Source organism: Panthera uncia (genome assembly GCF_023721935.1).
Source record: "Panthera uncia isolate 11264 chromosome B3 unlocalized genomic scaffold, Puncia_PCG_1.0 HiC_scaffold_1, whole genome shotgun sequence".
NCBI classification, from domain to species: domain Eukaryota; kingdom Metazoa; phylum Chordata; class Mammalia; order Carnivora; family Felidae; genus Panthera; species Panthera uncia.
The window spans coordinates 48,552,326-48,571,294 of record NW_026057582.1 but is presented as its reverse complement, the minus strand read 5'-3'; the positions used below and the strand labels follow the sequence as shown (position 1 = coordinate 48,571,294).

General features: G+C 37.2%; 1 protein-coding gene across 1 annotated transcript in view; it reads left to right on the top strand.

Moving 5' to 3' along the window:
- KLHDC1 (kelch domain containing 1) overlaps nt 1-17,020 on the top strand; it is a 54,042-nt gene extending 37,022 nt beyond the window's left edge. The window contains exons 10-13 of the mRNA XM_049612840.1: nt 242-314; nt 5,572-5,656; nt 7,777-7,829; nt 13,842-17,020. Of these exons, the coding sequence (XP_049468797.1) occupies nt 242-314; nt 5,572-5,656; nt 7,777-7,829; nt 13,842-14,028 (398 nt within the window). The 3' untranslated portion in view covers nt 14,029-17,020. The remainder of the gene's footprint in view (nt 1-241; nt 315-5,571; nt 5,657-7,776; nt 7,830-13,841) is intronic.
- Nucleotides 17,021-18,969: the final 1,949 nt, after the last annotated feature.

Genomic DNA, 18,969 nt, shown 5'->3' with positions numbered 1-18,969 from the left:
GAGCCACAAGAGTAACAAAAAAGAGAGAAATGGAGAACATGTAGCAAAATCTTGATAGTTCTTGAACCTGAGATATGTGAGGGGTCATTATCATGTTCACTCTACCTCTCTATATCTTTGAAAATTTTTGTGAGAAAACATGCATACACACAAAAGATAGTTGCATAAATATAGCATGATAAATTTGGGGGGAAATGTACAAAGACCTAATCTTAATTTCTTAACTGTCATAATATTGCAGGTGATGGTTGGATTTATAATGTCATAACAAATTGTTGGAAACAACTTACACACTTACCTAAAACAAGACCCAGGTAAATATAGAACTTAAAGAATAGTAAAATAGTTAAGAATTAATCAAGTATTAAATATAGCACTGATTTTATAGTGTTTGCCTTTAAAATTGTAAATCATCAAGAAAGATATCTTTCAAATAAGCTTGATGTTACCCAAATAATTTAATAATCATTTCAAATTATATCTGATTGTTAAAAATCGTCTATTCTGTTTTCATCCATATTTGCATATTTGAAAATGTTACTCTTTTAGGTAACTGTATAATCTTGCCTCATAAATATGAAAAGCCTAAGAAATTGGAAGTATCATATAATGTTAATATTTTTAATAAGTAGACAAGAATGGATTTGGCTTTAGTAGTTATTTGTTTTTGGAAGAGGTTTATTGCAATTTAATGAGAAAATAACTTTCATGTTAATAAAATAGATGGCAGATATTTATTTTTATTAACTGATATATTCACTTATATGAATTTTTAAAAAAGAAACATGTTATTTGTGATGCATTATAGAGAAAAAATTGTAGAAACAGCATATTATTATTAGACTACAGTTGATCCTTGAACAACACAAGTTTGAACTGCATGGGTCCACTTATTATATGGATTTTTAAAATAAATAAAATACTATAAATATATTTTCCATATGATTTTCTTTTTTTCCCATATGATTTTTTCTCTTTTTTTTTTTTCTAAGAGAGAGGGAGAGGGAGAGGGAGAGGGAGAGGTGCGTGGGGAGGGATAGAAGTTGAGAGAGAGAATCTCAGTCAGGCTCCATGCTCAGCAGGGAGCCTGACGCTGGGCTCAGTCACACGACTGTGAGATCATGATCTGAGCTGAAATCAAGAGTCAGATGCTAAGCTGACTGAGCCACCCAGGTGCCCCATCCCATATGATTTTCTTAATTACATTTTCTTTTTTGTAATTTGAGTGTAGTTGACACATGATGTTACATTAGTTTCAGTGTACAACATAGTGATTTGGCAAGTGTATACATTGTGTTACGCTCACCACAAGTATAGCTACCGTCTGTCACCATACAATGCTACTACAGTGCCATTGACTATATTCCCTATGCTGTACCTCTTATTCCCATGAGTTATTCATCTATTACTGGAAGCCTATATCTCCCACTTCCCTTCACCCATTTTTGAAAAATATTTATTTATTTATTTTGAGAGAGAGAGAGTGGGGGAGGGGCAGAGAGAGAGGAAGAGAGAATCCTAAGCAGGCTCCATGCTGTCAGCAACAGAGCCTGATGCAGGGCTTGATCCCACAAACCCATGAGATCCTGACCTGAGCTGAAATCAAAAGTCAGAGGCTGAACCAACTGAGCCATCCAGGCACCCCATCCCTTCACCCATTTTGCCCATCCCTCCATTCCCTTTTCCTCTGTCGGTCATCAGTTGGTTCTCTGTATTCATAGGTCTGATTTTGGTTTTTATTAGTTTGTTTATTCATTTGTTTTTTTTTTGTTAAGTAACATTTTCTTTAGCTTACTTATTGTGAAAATACAGTATATAAACCATATAACATACAAAATATGTATTAATTGACTATGTTATTTGTAAGGCTTCTGGTCAACTGTAGGCTATTAGTGGTTAAGTTTTCAGGATCCAAAAGTTACATGCAGATTTTCAGCTCTGTGGGGTATCAGTGCCCCAAACCTCGTGTTGTTCTAGGGTAAACTGTACAGAGAAAACAACATTAGTATTGTAATTCTTTTTTTTCCCTAATTTGAGTGAGTGGTATAATAAAGATATATTCATAGGGAATTGATAGTCAGAACATTTATAATCATTATAGTTGGTAATAGATTTTACTGTTTTCATGCCATGTATTTAAGGATTTTTTTGCTACAGATTATGTATACTAGTGTGAAGTCAACTTAATGACATGCATTTCAGAAGTTTAATAAATGACAATGAAGTAACTTACTTGAGAAAAAAGCCTGAAAAAAATTGTATATATTTCAGTGTGTACATCTATATTAATATGCACAAAAATTAGAGTTTATCATAATTACATAAGTGATTCTTATATTTTCGTGTGTAGAAATTCATTGTAATGTATTATTTTAGCAATTTGGATCTTTTGAAATGTATTTTTTAACTTAAATAGTTTCATATTAAGATATGGGAGCCCAGAGTTCTAGTCCTTGCTCAGCTACTACCTAGCTTTTTGGCTTTGGGAAAGTTACTTAAAGAAACTGAGCATTAATTTCTTCATCCCATGAAATGAGGAAGCTGGACTAGAGACATTCTTAGTTCTCTTACGGTTGTTTGATTGCATTAATATTGGGCCAAAGTGGTATTAAGAATATGTTTCATTTTTAAATTGCTCCTATTTTATAATTCTATCCTTAATAAGTAATTAGAGCAACACAACTATTATCAATAATATATTAGTTAGAACTGAGCTATGTAAAGACATTTCTTTGAATTCAGCTGATGTGTCATGTAAATAATATGCTTTATTAGAATGTTTAGGTGATAAGTTTAGAACAGCTGTGAGAGGACATAAACTATCAGTCTGTAGACAAAACATCAGGTTGCAAGCTAGATGTCACCAAAATCAAGGCAGGAAAGGCTTTCCAGTGTTCTTCGATGATGAAGTCCAGGCCAGAGTTTCCCTAAGGCAGATAAGACAGAGGCAGATCTATCTTCAGGTATGAGGTGAGGAGGATACAGTTTAGTGTAAGGAGAACATATATATGTGGATGTATACTAATTTTTATGAGTGAGAGTTTACTTAACATCTGAATACGTTTTGTGCAAACTGTTCCAAGTTATACTTTAAAATGTGAACAGCCCAATTCTCCTCTTGTAATTCTGTGCAGGATTTCTCAACCTCGGCACCATTGACATTTTGGACCAAATTATTCTTTGTCATTAGTCCTTTGCAGTGTAAGATGTCTAGCAGCATCTTTGGCCTTTACCCACTAGATGCCAATAGTATTCCCCCACCCACCCACCCACCCACCTGGAGTTGTGACAGTCAAAAACATTGCAGATATTATCAAATGTCCCGTGGGGGCAAAAATCACCCTTGGTTGAGAACCACTGTTCCACAGTGTACCACCCTCTCCTCCAGGTCTCACTGTGGTTAGAGCAACGCTTGGGTGAAAGGCCAAGTACAAAGCCGTATCTAATTGCCTGTGTCAGTGGCTGTCAACAAGGACCCCTTTTTAAATGTGTCTGTGAAAGAAGTCCAATAAAGTATTGGCTTATAGAGCCTTAGGTACTTACTGTTGGGTCCCATGACTGTTGCCGAGGTTACACATGGCCTTCTCTCCTGGAATTTAAGCATTCCTTATATTCCATTTCCTTTATCCAGTCCCCATCCCCGACCCCACAACATAATCTGGGTGTTGATGAAGGTTTATGTCAATTTATGTTCTAACATATAAGTTGGAGAATTGGGCAGAGTGTTTCCTAAATAAAATCTCTTATGGCTCAGTTCTATCCTGGGTCCCGAGTGCAACTGTCCTTGAATGTGTGAGTGATTGTGTGAGGAAAGTATTTGATTTAACAAATTGTGCATAACCCTACTGTTTGCACTTGCTAAAGTTAAGTGAAAAGGATTAATGTACTAAAAATAAGTTATGTGGTAATAAGGGGTAATATGTAATTGTTTGGGATGTCTTTTGCTGCAGCAATTTGGTCTATTAAGAAAAGTCATCAAAATTCTCTAAGAGTCAAAGCGATGACTTTGTACATTTCTTGATTTAGCTTCTAAAATTGAGAAATTTATGTGTACTTTTTTTCCTGAGAGTTAGAGCTCCCAGAAATCTTGAATTTTACAAAACTTAAGATTATTCTTTGTAAATACTGTGAAATTGGAGATGACTATGAGCTATCAGACCATTTCAAAAAGAACATTAGATGCTCTACTCTTATGAAATAACTTGTTTATTTAATAATTGAATATGTAATGCTGGTTTTTGTATTTGCTTTTGTTAATCAAGAGTTTTGGAGCACCTTCTGTGTGCAGAACACAATGTTTAGGTATTTTTGAAGAGAAGCATAAAATTAGATTACCTCGGTTCCAGCGGTGTGCTGGTAAAGGGCTAACAGCTGCTCTCCAGGAAAAGTAAAACCAAAAAGCCCAGCTTTGTAGCATTTTCTGGTTTCCATCATGGCCAGTTTCAAGCTACCAGCATGATGGCACCGAACATGGATTGGAAGAGGGATAGGCACAGTTGGTTTCAACTGGCTGCTAAGCCACTTCCAGCACACCACTGCCAAGATTTGACCTAAGGACCTCATGTGTGGACCTTTAGAAGACCCACACATCAAAGAATTAAAGGAGTGTATAGGACAGTTTATCTTCAAGTATAAGTCAGAAGATTATAAAATGTGTACATAAATGTTGAAAGGTGCTGACCAGAGAAAGTAACAGTCAATTAGTTTGGGTATTTGGAACACTTCCTGGGGATTTTGAGCCTGTGTTTAAGGCTCTGCAAGAATGATTTATCATCCTAAGCATAAGAAATGGGGTGAGCAAAAGCCTAGAGATAGATAAACCTTTCTCTTAGGGGATGAAAATAAATGAACTTGGATGAAGTAGAGGGTTCACTGCAGGGGGGGAGGGGCCAATAATTAAAACTTGTGGGAAAAAATAGCTATTGGTTATGAATATTAGGCTAGGAAAAATGGCACAGATGCTTCCTGATCAGGACATGTCCATGGTTAAAAACATTTGAAAATGTTATTAATCAGCTAAATGTAGCTGAGAGAGATTAGAGACAGAAAAACGAAGAACATGTTATGGTATTTTGTACTCAGAGTGATAAGTAGTATGACAGTCTAAATGTGAAGGGAATGCCAGGTTGGGTTTGTCAGATGATGGGAACAGAGAACAGGAAAGAAAAGTAAAAAAATGACGAAAACAGTAACATGGCAGAGAGTCCCAAGAAAATTGGGGAAAGTGTCCATTTAGCAACAGGATGATCAGTTCCTTTCTAACTAATTTATTTCAGTGAGAATATCTATGAGATAAAGAGGCTAGAAAAAGGTTGGGGGGGTATAACAGAAAAGAATTATTGGGTGGGGGGTCATTTTAATTGACATGATTTAATGAGGATCTAATCTTTTAGTGATTCTCGAGGAATATTCAAAATCTAACCTCTTTTAGGATATGCCAAAGTTCAAGTTCAGTCATGCCCATTTTGAAATAGATTAAATGTGAAAGTGTGCAATTTAAAATTGATTTATCTGTAACATATGGTTTCTTTCTTCATAGTATTTTACTCTCCTTATAATTTTCAACTATAGGTTATGGCATACAGCCTGTTTGGGGAAAGAAAATGAAATAATGGTATTTGGTGGGAGCAAAGATGATTTACTTTCCTTGGATACAGTAAGAAAATTTCCTATCTAAATATTTCCTCTGAGTAGTTTTGTTATTTAAACTAAATGGCTATTTAACAAGATTGTTGATGTTCCCACATTGCAAAATATGGAAGAACATGAAATGTTACTCTGTGGTGTGTGACTAATCTTCAGAATGAGTGGCTTTTGTGAAGCATTTGAGGATATTTTGAGTCTACAAATCAAAATAGGTTTATTAACCTCATTAACCAAGTTACTTTTTTATTTTTATTTTTTTAAAAATTTTAATGTTTATTTATTTTTGAGAGAGAGAGGAAGACAGAGTACAAGCAGGGGAGAGGCAGAGAAAAAGACACAGAATCTGAAGCAGGCTCCAGGCTCTGAGCTGTCAGCACAGAGCCCGACACGTATTTTCTTAATTAAAAAAATTTTTTTAATGTTAATTTATTTTTGAAGGAGAGAGAGACAGTGTGTGAATGGGGGAGGGTCAGAAAAAGAGAGAGAGAGAGAGGGAGACACAGAATCTGAAGCAGGCTCCAGGCTCTGAGCTGTCAGCACAGAGCCTGATGCAGGGCTCGAACCCATGAACTGTGAGATCGTGACCTGAGCTGAAGTTGGACGCTTAACAGACTGAGCCACCCATGCACCCCCTTGTTTTTTAAAAAAATTTTTTAATGTTAATTTATTTCTGAAGGAGAGAGAGAATCTCTTTGGTCAAATTATTAAGAAGACCTTTTAAAGGATGACTCTTCCCTTTTCTCTTTGAGTCTCACCATAGTATGGATGTTTATAATTTTATCGAATTAAAAGATTTGTAAGGTATAGTTGATATTTTATAAGAATGTATATAATGTATACATAAACTAAGTAGAGTAATAAGTACCCATGGAATTTACTACCTCCCTCGGTAACTACAACATCAATGCTAGCTAGCTTCTCCCGTCAAGAGGAAACTAGTTTGAAATTTTTAAGTGTATTTTCTCTCTACTTTATGTGTCTTTTGCCACTGCTTCACTCATTTTAATTTTAAGATTAAAGCATTGTCATTTTAAAATCTGATAAAACTAAGGCCAAAGAAATAAATGAATAGCATTTGGAGAGTGTTGTTCTTTCACTCCTAGCACCTTGGGAAGTTCAGAGCGAGGTGGCCATGCTCATACTGTGCTGTGTTGGGACAGGAGTTGGGCATTGGTTGCTCTGGTTTATATAGGACATTTGGGAATCGAGGGACTTGGAGCCATCAGGGAGAGTGTGCTCCGGCCAGAATCAGCCAAGTTGGTGCCAGCTCTCTGGTGGATATCTCTTCAGACTAGTTCTCTCTGAAGCTGCACCTGCCCAGTGGCAAACCCTGAAATGAGCTGGTTTCTCTCCAGGGGGGTTGGCTGAGTTTGCAGTTTTGGGGACTCCCAATTTGAACGTTATGTATATTGAAAGTTTTAGAACTTTTTGGCTAAGAATTCAGTGCTTCAACAAAAGATCAAAACCACGACTTGGCATTTAATTAAAAAATAAACTTTGTGGTTTGTTTTCTTTTTCTTGGCACTAGAAATCGGTAGGATACAGAGTTTATCATTAAAACAGGAATTCTGATTAAAATCATCATAAATTATGGAATTCTAAAGACTTATTTGAAAGGATTAGGGACGTTTTCTGCCGACTCTTCCACATTACTTTCAGATGAAAGAATCATTATTCAAAAAATCTTCTGGATCTGAGATTTCCAGATGGGACCCTTTGCGAAAGAGAGACAAGAGAAAGAGATCTTAAAATAAGAGTCATTTGGAAGAGAAAAGTTCTGCTTAAAAAACAAAATAAGCTTGAAAACCACTACTTTTCTCATTTTGAACTCACTGTTCTAAGAGAAAAACATGTTTCTGAGTTTTAAATTTGCAGTTGTATAGGTTGTGGTTAGGTAGAAATTTGGTCGCTGAAAAAAGGTAGCAATGTACCCAAAGTTTGTGTGGATAGCAGGTGTTTATATGTATATGTATGGTGTGTGTGTGTGTGTGTGTGAGTGAGTAAATAGCTAGAGGGAGATTTATTTGCTGCTTTACGTAATCTCTGTTACATTTACAAAAAGAAAATATTTAATTAATGCAATTTTATTATTTTGAACACCTTTATAATTCTTTTTTTTATGTTGATTAGGGCCACTGTAATGATTTACTGATCTTTCAAACACAGCCCTATTCACTACTCAGGTAAGTATTTTCATTATATATACATATTTATAACACTATTAATATAGGATAATTTCTTTCGTCTTCCTTTTTGGGAAGCAGTATAATTTTTCAGGTAGATTAGGATTTGAACTTAATAAAATATTTACATCTTCTGAAAAGTATAGTCAAATTTGTAATAGTGAACCATACACCAATGTGATTTTTAAAAATTAAAATATGCAGTATAATAATTTTTATTTTGTGCATAAGATTGCATTTAGTTCATATGGGAGTATTAAACACACTGTATTTCCTTGATTTAAGTCTGAAGTTTTTCATATTTTAACTCTTAGGAAATCCGTGTGTCCAATAATAGACACACATACATATATATGCATTTACTTTAGGAGAATTTCTTTTTTAACACCAAATCTGTTATTAAGTTGATGGTGTGATGTGGTGTCTTAATTCACACATGCTTGCTTGCTTATTTATTTATTTATTTAAATTTATTTTGAGAGAGAAAGAGAGTATGTGAGCTGTGGGAGGGGCAGAGAGAGAGGGAGAGAGAGAGAATCCACACTCAGAGCAGAGCCTGACTCGAGGTTTGAACCCGTGAACTGTGGTATCATGACCTGAGCCAAAATCAAGAGTTGAATCCTTAACTGACTGAGCCACCCAGGCGCCCCTTGAATATCCTTGCTTTAAATTTTTTTTTTTTTTATGTTTTTATTTATTTTTGAGACAGAGAGAGACAGAACATGAGCAGGGTCAGGGCAGACACAGAATCCAAAGCAGGCTCCAGGCTCTGAGCTGTCAGCACAGAGCCTGACGTGGGGCTTGAACTCACAGACTGTGAGATCATGACCTGAGCTGAAGTCGGATGCTTAACCGACTGAGCCACCCAGGCGCCCCTATTCTTGCTTTAAAAGGAGTATATAAGAGGGATAGTTGGAAGATTGGGGAAGAAGCCCCTGTTTCTGTCTGAGAGTCAGGAGGAAGGTTCTGAGCGAAGTAGAAGTGGCCCAGTGAACAAGTGTGGTGTTTTATGCAGGAGGAATAACACGGGTGAAGGCACATGAGAGAGACATATGTGTTGTATGTCAAGGAGTAGGCTATAACTTCTAGACGTTCTACAACTTGGACCACTTCAAAACCATTGGACCAGCTCAAACTGGACCATCCTAATATCTTTCATAACTGCTCCTTCTCTTATTTCAGTGGTTCCTTCTGTTACTGCACATTAGAATCTCATAGGGAACCTCAAAAAGTATTGATGCCTGTATTCTATGCCCACATGTTATGATTTAATTGATCTGGGGTGTGGCCTGAACTTAGGAATTGTTGAAAGACCCCAGGATAATTCTAATGTGCAGGCAGAGTTTGGAAGTTGCTGATGTAATGATTATACTGCCTTGTATTATTACTTACCTTTTGCTGTGAACCGAACTACTTTCCCAAAGTAGATTGCAAGTTCCTTATATACAAGGATCAAAAAATACAGTGTTGGAGTGCCTACTATGGGCAGGCACTGTGCTATAAAATGAAAAGTCATGATCTTTCCCTTGAATTGTTAATAATATAGAAGGCAGGGTTTCAACAACTATAAAAGAAAAATAATGTTGCTTTAAGAGTAACATATACGAAGTTAATGAGACTCGTGGAAGAGAAGGCCCTCTGTCCACGTGGTTAAGATGGTGAAGGTTAGGGGAGTCTTTGCGTAGGAGGGAGGGTTCGAGACAATTTGCTATGAACAAGCAGTGCATGGGGGTTAGTACAAGATATGCGAGTGCGGTATGTTCTGGAAACTGAATTCCTGAATATTCCTGAGACAAACATATGAGGTAGGGAGTTGGACAAGAAATCAGCAACCATATATCATCCAGAGCCTTGTGTTTCATGAAGATAAGTTTACATTATCTAGTAGATCAAGAAGCATTGACTAATTTGGAGCAGAGGAATGAGATGTTAGTATTACAAATTAGATGTTATAAATACAAAAACAGATGTTAATTGACTATGTCATCTGTAAGGTTTCCTATCAACAGTAGGCTATTAGCAATTAAATTTGGGGAGACTCAAAAGTTATATGTGGACTTTCTACTGCATGGGACCTTGCTACCCCAACCCTCTCACTGTTGAAGCTATATTTATTTATACGCTAAGGAGAAGAACCAGCTGTTGGAAACACAAGAAAATGGGGCGCCTGGGTGGCTCAGTAGGTTTAACCTCTGACTCTTGACTTTGGCTCAGGTCATGATCTCAGGGTTGGTGAGTTCAAGCCCCGTACTGAGATCTGCGCTCACAGCACTGACCCTGCTTGGGATTCCTACTCCCCCTTCTCTGCCCCTCCCTAGCTTGCTGTCTATCTCTCTCAAAATAAATAAAAATAAACTTAGAAAAAAAACCACAAGAAAATGAAGGAAAAATTGGTGCAGCGGGGTCTCGAGGAGGTGGGTTTTAGTGAACAGGTAATTGAATTAGTCGTTGAGTAGAGCAAAAATACTTTTTAAATAATGAAGAAAGTAGGGATGTAGAGGCAGATGAATTTGTTGGCTGGGGGGCAAAGCACTGAAAAAGCGTAGTTGGTAGCAAGGTAAGAAAGAGGAGAGGTGAGGACATGGACTTAGGAGTGGAGTAGATTTGAAATCACTGCTGCAGTGGCTTTGAGAAGATACCGACTGGGGCTGTATAACACAGCACTGCAGAACACTCAGGGGGCTCAGCTGAGACCTCGGAGAATTGAAGGGATGGGCCCTGTCTGCGGAAGCTGGTTTTCTCCAGCCCCACTGAGCAGGTGGCTGCTGCAGAAAGGAGCTGGCTGACTGAATTCTCCCATGGTTGGAGTTTAGCCAGGGTGATGTAACAGAGGGACAGCGGAGACGGGGATGAAAGTTTCTGGCAAGAGAATGAAGTGCAGATGGACCGGGCTGGGAAGGAAAGGAAGCTGAGAACGGAGGGGACTTACAGTCTGGAGAACTGGGAAGAGCGAAGGGAGTGCGCATAGGAAAAGGATGTAAGGCTTCTGGTCCCTCCTAGAGGAGAATCTGGAAGTGGAAGGTTTTAGAGGCAGAACTGTCCTGAGGTTATAAAGACTCAAAAGAGTTTTCCACACAAAGTTCTCAACAACAGGGGCGGGGGGAGGGTGCACCACCTGCAGGTGAAATGACAGCAGCCTGGAGCGACAACAAATACTCGAGTAGCTCCTGGACTGTGTTAACGGAGACACAGGAGAAGTGGCACTCTTTTCTCAAGAAGGCTGCAGGCTACGCACTTTTCTTAGATTTCAGTTAAAGCAAGGGCAGGAAGTCAGAGGAAGCGGAGGTGTTTGCGGACACAGCTGGTGTTCTAAAAAGCACAGAGTTTGGAAGGGAAGATAAACAATGATGGGGAAGGTGGACCAGCATAGAAATGAGAGAAAGGCACAGCACAGACTGGATGGGCTTGTGTTTGGGGCTGGGACTGAGTGTGACTATCAGTCAGGCTTCTTGGTGTCACCCTTTGCCCCTAGCACAGTGCTTCTGCGAATGCGTACACACCCTTTCACATCCTTTTCATGCTGGGCTCATTTTGATGCATCAGAACTTGAATTAAAAACAAAAACCAAAAAACCCGTTGACTATAGCAGGAATTTAGTGGTATTCTTGCGTGAGGTGTATTCACCACAACCAGTGGCCCATAGTGTAGCCAGAGCAATCTTTTTATTTTAAATTATTTAATAATAAAGGATTCCTTTTATTTTAAATTATTTTAAATTCTATTTAAATTTTAAATTTAAGTCAGAAGGCGTTTGGCACCTGCTGTGTTGAGGCAGTGGAAACAAATAGGAATTTGCCGGCAGAGGCTCCTCATCTCAAGATACTTGTCTGATCTAATGTATTTGTGGGATCATGCTCATCGTACATTTGGATACATATATAGGTTTAAGATGAAATACCGCTGGTGCTTATTCTGATAAAAAAAATAAGATGTATTTACCAAGAAAACTCACACAGTATGAAAGGTATATGGTAAAAAAAAAATCACCTTTGAGCCATCGTCCACAAAGATCTTTGTTAAGAGTTTGCTGTTTATCCTTCCACACTTTAAAATGAACCATGCTAAGAGGCCACTGGAACCTTGAGAGCAGTATACATATGCATGTATGCGCTCACGTGTGCGTGTGTGTCTAAAGGGTCAAAGTATGCATCCTGTTTATAATCTGCTTTTGAGACTCGTACTGTGGGTATCTGTCATGTAAACATATAATCATTCAGTAATTTATAGACCTATATTTATGTTCGTAATGGCTGTCCAGTGTTCTGTTTCATGGAAGTACAATTTCTTTACTAGTGTATTGATATTTATTTAGGATATCTCAATTGGGGGCTGTTATTAGAAATTTTGTGTTGTCATATTCCTGTATATGCTTTTGGAAAACTTGCATGTCTCCTCAGGAGAAACTCCTGGAAGGGCTGTTGGTGGATCAAGGCATGTGCACATTTTATACTGTGATGATCACGCAGTGGCTCCCACTGCCTTAGGCAAACCGCACATTCCTTACTGTGGTGTTCAGGGCCTCCACCTGTCTCTCTACCTCATTTCCCGCCATGTCCCGCTCTCGCCATTCTCTAGCTATATTTGAACCACTCAGTTCCAGTTTCTGGAATAAATCTTATATCTCATTTCTAGGGCTTTGCAGGTGTGTGTCCTCTATCATGAAAAATTTGTTGAGACTCTCAAGGTCTCGGCTTGGACATCCCATCTGGAAGGTTTCCCTGGCTTGCTGTGGTTGTCTTCGGTATTCTCCCTGTCTGGTTCCCCTAGAACCCTGTACCTGTCAAGGCCATGTCTTGTTATCCCAGTCTCAACATTGTTGATCCTCACTAAATCGTAATCTGCCTGAAAGCCGAAATAGGGTTTTTCTCAGTATTGGATTTCCTGCTCCTAAATAAGCTCCTAAATAGTGCACACGAATAAATATTTGTTGAATCAGTGAATGAATAGCAATGACAGAGTCCGTCTCCTCATCTGACTTGTCCCTTCTCCCTGGTGGAAGGGACACAGGAGCTATTGTGTTAACAGAGCCACAGAGTTAAACTTACATCAAGTGTAAGATTTGTGTCATTCACCTGCACATCTCCCGTGTCTGTGTACAACGTTTTCACTCTCCTTGCTTAGAGTTTTCACAGAGAGAAAAGTCTTCCTGAAAGTATGGAAGATATAAATATCTAAATCCTTGTAAAAATGACAACTGAGGTTAAGTACAGCAGAATCAAGTGAATTTATTTTTAAAACTTTTAAAAAAGATTTGCTTCCCTGTTTGATTTAAAGCTTATCAGTTGAAATAGATGCTTTTTTGATAGCTCATCAAGTTTCTTTCGGTTTTAAAATGCAAAACCTTCTTCAAAGTAGCTTAAGATAAAAAGGGAGTTGTATTTGGAAGGATTCTACGAGGTAGTAGAATCAGAGGGGAAAAATGACCACCCAGACTCCCAGGATGGGAGAACCTCAGGTGGGGTCTCATTGGCTCTTTCTGCATTGCTGTTCCATTCCTCTCTTCAGACCTCGGGGTCAGTGTCAGTCACTAAGTCACATGTGCCAGTGAAGTGAGTTACAGTGGGGGGGGGGGGGGGGGGGGGACCAGGTCACTTGGCGTAAAAATGGATGTTAGATGCTTCATCTTGGGGCGATGGAAGAAAAAGACAGTTCTCAGAGAAGAGTAAGTGGTTATTGGACTAGGAGGATAAATGAAAAATGATCTGCTACAGACTAACATGATTTGAAATGAAGTCTGAATCTTTTCTGTTTAAATAACATTATGCATGGTGCATAGTAAGTTGAAATTTCTGTTTCCATGGGCTTTTGGTCAGATATGGCCTTCAGGCTATAAAAATATACAATTATTGTGGTGCTCTGGGAAGAACACGTATCCTATCATGTTCCAAACAATACAGAGGAAATATGTTATCATGTAACAATTTTATAATAATTTTTTTAAGAATACTTACCTATAAATATTTTATAAGTTCAGATTCAAAAACTAATAATTCTATAATATTTTATTTACAGGTCATGCCTAGACTGCATTGGTAAAAATGCTATAATTTTAGAAAGTCAGATATCTTTATTACCTCCTAAACTTCTGCAACAAGTGCTCAAAAAAATAACATTCTGGACTGCAGCTAATCACCGAGAAGAACAAAGAATCCAAAAAGAAGAAACTGAAAATAAGTATCAGTGGATCAGTAGCAATTAAGTTGTCATATACTCTCTATATTTAATATGTGTACACATTTTAATCAGACTGTATATTTACCCCCCCCCCCCAAAATTGGAGGATTTAGAAGATAAAATTTGAAACAAAAATGCTATGTCCTAGTGATTATAGGCCATGGAATATATGGGAATAAGATGTTAATGGAAGATTATATTTTATATTTGTAAACTAATTTCCTAATTAGCTGCAGGAAGAAATATACTTTCTGAAAGTACGTACAATTGTAAGAGATTTTAACTCACTGTGTACTCTTTACTGAAAAGTTTATATGAATTTGAGGAGAATGAGAAATTAGCCCAAGGACTTAAGAAATCCCCCAACATAATAATAGATAAAAATACTATACATCAACTTTCAGAAAGAATGGATTTTCTCAAGCCACTTAAACAGTATCTAAAGTTTCTTATTAAGTAATCCAGTAATTTAAAAACTTCTTCAATAACTGATGCAGCTGGGCAAAATGATAAAATAGGCAAGCGCCGATATGGATTAAATAGTGGACTCCTACCCTTTAGCCCTTACCTAGTAAAGTCTTATTAAGCTTCATTGTAACTTGTCCCCACCTTTATTTGAATAGCAGAATAAATGCCTTCAGTTGTCTTTCATTACCCCTAAGTTACTAGCTAATCCAACTTTATAAAGACCATGTTTTAAAGTGTCTAAAGTGGAGATTAACTTATCATACAGACTTTGAAATATGGGGAAACAGTAGATATATTAGCTTTTGAGACACATCAAAATATATTTTTGCCCTGGAAGAATGCTTCTAAAGTAGTTTCTGCAAGTAATGAAATGGGATGGTAACTTAGTAATTTGCCTTTATAGAAACCCTGCTATTTGGCCCATAGGGAAATATGTTGTCTTCCTATTTATTTTCAGTATTACCTGCCTATACAGAAATAGCATACTATATTTATATTCCTTTAGCCAGTACTTTTGCCATAATTAAGAAGTTACTCATATTATCAGTTATACACTTTCATTGAATTACTAATAACAATGAATTATTAAGAAGCTCAGTATATAACATTATTCTCCCTAACACCACCATTCAAGTTATCTCTAAAATTTAAAATACTAGAGAGAATATATTTCTATATTGAAATATATATGTAATTTATAATGATAATTATAGTAGTTTGTAGTATCTCATTAAATTTTAGATATATTTTATATATATGCACCATATTTTGGATGTGTAAAGGCTTCTATTTATGTATTGAAATACTTTGTGCTTACATTTTATTTATTATACAAACTCTATAGATATACTATTTTCCTAGTTTTGTTAGTGTAAACCAGTCATTAGAGTCGATTGTGCAAACAAGATTTCAGTGTAAGTTTTCTTTTTCTTTTCTTTTCTTTTTCTTTTTTTACTATTTTGAGGCTGAAAACAGATTTAGAAAAAGGATCTCACAGGCAACATACATCCTAGAAGTAATTATTACTATGAACTTCTGTCATCAGCATTTTTTAAGGGGAAAAAATATGAAAACCTATTGGATAGGGATACATGACATTGAATTGAATGAACATCTTTTAAAGTGTAGATTATGGGAATTTAAATTCTAGATTAGGCAGACACCTCTCTAGCCTCTTAGAAAAACACTTCTGGTTTTAAATGGTTTACTTGGAATGTTAAAAGTTGGATTCACCCCCTCGAAACACACTGGTGTTTAGGCTTCACGAGAAATCTGTTGCCTGTGGCACACAAAGCCGGCGCTGCTCTTTTTTGACTTAATATACTGTGCTGCTTCAATAGTAGGAGTGGAAATTCTGATCCTTACCTGCAAGTTCCCCAAGTTGACTTCAACCAGGTTTTGCTTCTCTTCTGTTAGGAGCGGTAGAAATTCTGGGAGCCTGCAAAGCTCGTTTCAAAGCCTCAAAGCCAAGCATTATTAATCCTTCACTTCTCACTAGCTGATGGTTTCCTATCAACTCTTGTGCTGCTGACCTCCATGGTGTAGAGGAGCCAAAGACAGTGACAGCCTCAGAACTTTCTCTCGGAACTCCCCTTGTGGGCTCTCTGTTCGGAAAACAATTCTGCAGGGGTTGATAGTTTTTTTCAGGTGGTTCACAAAATAGGTTTCCAATCTCGTCCTCAAGGAAAAAGGATTTCTGGCCATCTTTATTTTGTCTTTCAGGATATTTTTCCAGTTGTCAGGAAGGATTCTTTTGAGCATTAATCATCTTTAGTGTGGTACAGTAAATAGCCCATCTAAGTTAGTGTACATTTTTTTTTCCAAATAGTGTCTTTGCACACATACCCTTAAAAAATGATTAGCCTTTGGATAAAAGCTTAAAAGTATTCTTTAGAACTTTTTACTTTCAGTCCAGGATGAAGTGGTGCTTTCACTAATACCTTATTTATATTGTACGTGTATGTGAGAGAGAAATAATATAAAGTCACGAATTTTCGGGGTAGTATGTACTGTCTGAAAAAAAATTTTGACTTCAGAAAATTTCAAAAGAAAAGAAGCAATTTTAAGAAACATAATGCTCCCTGTCCACCTTGTGTATGTGTGTGTGTATGTGTGTGCGTGCACATGCATATGCGCACACCTGTTTTTTCATTGTATTAATGTGATTCTACTGGAATTTCTGGTTTGATGAGGTTACCATACAGTCCAGCATGTGGGTACAGCAAGATCATTCTTTATCACCCTGTTACAGACTGAATGTGTTTCCCCCAAATTCATATATTGAAACCCTGCTCCTCAATCAATGTAGTAGTATTTGGAGGTGGAGTCTTTGGAGGTCATTAGGTTTAGATGAGGTCATGAGGGTGATGACCCCATGATGGGACTGATGTCCTTATAAGGGGCAGACACCAGAGCTCACTCTTCTCCTGCCATGTCAGGATGCAAGTCCATGAAAAGGGCTCCCACCTAGGGTCGAATCTGCCAGCACCTTGATCTTGGACTTCCCAGCCTCTAGAACTGTGAGAAATAAATGTCTGTTGTTCACACCATCTGGTCTGTGGTATTTTGTTATATCAGCCAAGCTAAGATGCACCTGCGGTCCAAAACTTACATTAGGGTTCATTCACTCTTGGTGGTATACATCCTACAGGTTTAGACAGAAGTATAACAACATGTATCTACCATTATAGTAGCATATAAAATAGTTTCACTGTCCTAAAAATCCTCTATGCTCTGCCCATTCATTTCTCCCTCCCCACTAACCCCTGCAACCACTGATCTTTTTGTTTTCTCCATAGTTTTGCCTTTTCCATATGTTATATAGTTAGAATCCCATAGTATGTAGCCTTTTCAGGTTGGTGTATTTCTGTAGTAACAAGCATTTAAATGTCCTCTGTATGCTTTCATGCTTGAAAAGATCGCTCATGTCTTTGCACCACTGAATAAGAATATTCCATTGTTTGGATTGAACCAGAGAAAATTTTTAGGATCTTCTGCATAGACAATCATGTCATCTATGAACAAAGTTTTGTTTCTTCCTTCTTAACATTTTATTTCCTTACTGCATTGGTGATGACTTCCAGTACGATGTTGAAAAGTAGTTGTGAGAGGGGACATCCCTGCCTCATTCTTGATCTTAGTGGGAAAGCTTTGAGTTTCTCATAGCACTAAGTATGATGTGAACTGTAGGTTTTTTTAGATGTTCTTTATTAAGTTGAAGTTTCTTAGTTTGCTGAGTTTTTATCCTGAATAGGTGTTAAATAATTTTTCTGCTTCTACTGATATGTTCATTTGATTTTTCTTTAGCCTGTTGATGGTGGATTCCATTAGTTGATTTTTGAGTGTTGAACCAGCCTTGAATACTGGGGCTAAGTCTCACTTGGTCATGGTGTATCTCTCTTGGTCATGGTGTATAATACTTTATTTTTTTGGATTTGATTTACTAATATTTTGGTGAGGATTTTTGCATCTGTGTTCATGAACAATATTGGTCTGTCATTTTCTTTTCTTGTGATGTCTTTGTCTGGTTTTGGTATTAGGATAATGCTGGCCTCAGAATGAGTGAGGAAGTATTCTTTGCTCTATCTTATGAAAGAGATTATAGAATATTGATATTTCTTTAAATGTTTGTTAGAATTTACCAGTGAACCCATCTGAGCCTGTTGTTTTCTGTTTGGGTAGGTTATTTATTATTGATTCAACTTCTTTAAAATTTTTTAGAACATTTTAATTCATTTTTTGAGAGACAGAAACAGCATGAGCAGGGAGGACCAGAGAGAGAGAAGGAGACACAGAATCTGAAGCAGGCTCCAGGCTCTGAGCTGTCAGCACAGATACCTCCCAAACCCATGCAAGATCATGACCTGAGTCAAAGTCGGCCGCTTAACAGACTGAGCCACCCAGGCACCGCTGGTTTTATTTCTTTAATAGATATAGGCTTACTCAGAATGTCTGCTTTTTTCTTACGTGAGTTTTGGCAGATTGTGTCTTTCAAGGAATTGGTCCATTTCATCTGGGTTATCAAATATATGAGCAGAGTTCATAAGATCTCTTTATTATTCTTTTAATGTTCATGGGATCTGTAGTGTTGTCCCCTGTTTCATTTCTGATATTTGTAATTTACGTCTTCTCTGTTTTTTCCTTACAGAGCCTGGCTTAGAGGCTTACTGATGTTATTGATCTTTTCAAAGAACCAGCTTTTAGTTTTCTCTATTTCTTGTTTTCAATTTCATTGATACAGCTTTAAAAAATTTTTTTCTTCCATTTGGGTTTAACTTGCTCTTCTTTTTCTGGTTTCCTAAGATGAAAACTAGGAGGGTTGATGTTACATCTTTATTCTTGTCAAATATGTATACGCATTCAATGCTATAAGTGTCCCCCTAAGCACTGCTTTCACCCATCCCAGAAATTCTGATAAATTGTAAACATAGTGGCAGTGACTAGGGAAGGAGTTTTAGGCTATGAAAATCTGAGTGAGGAAAGCCTGTGTTAATTGTTC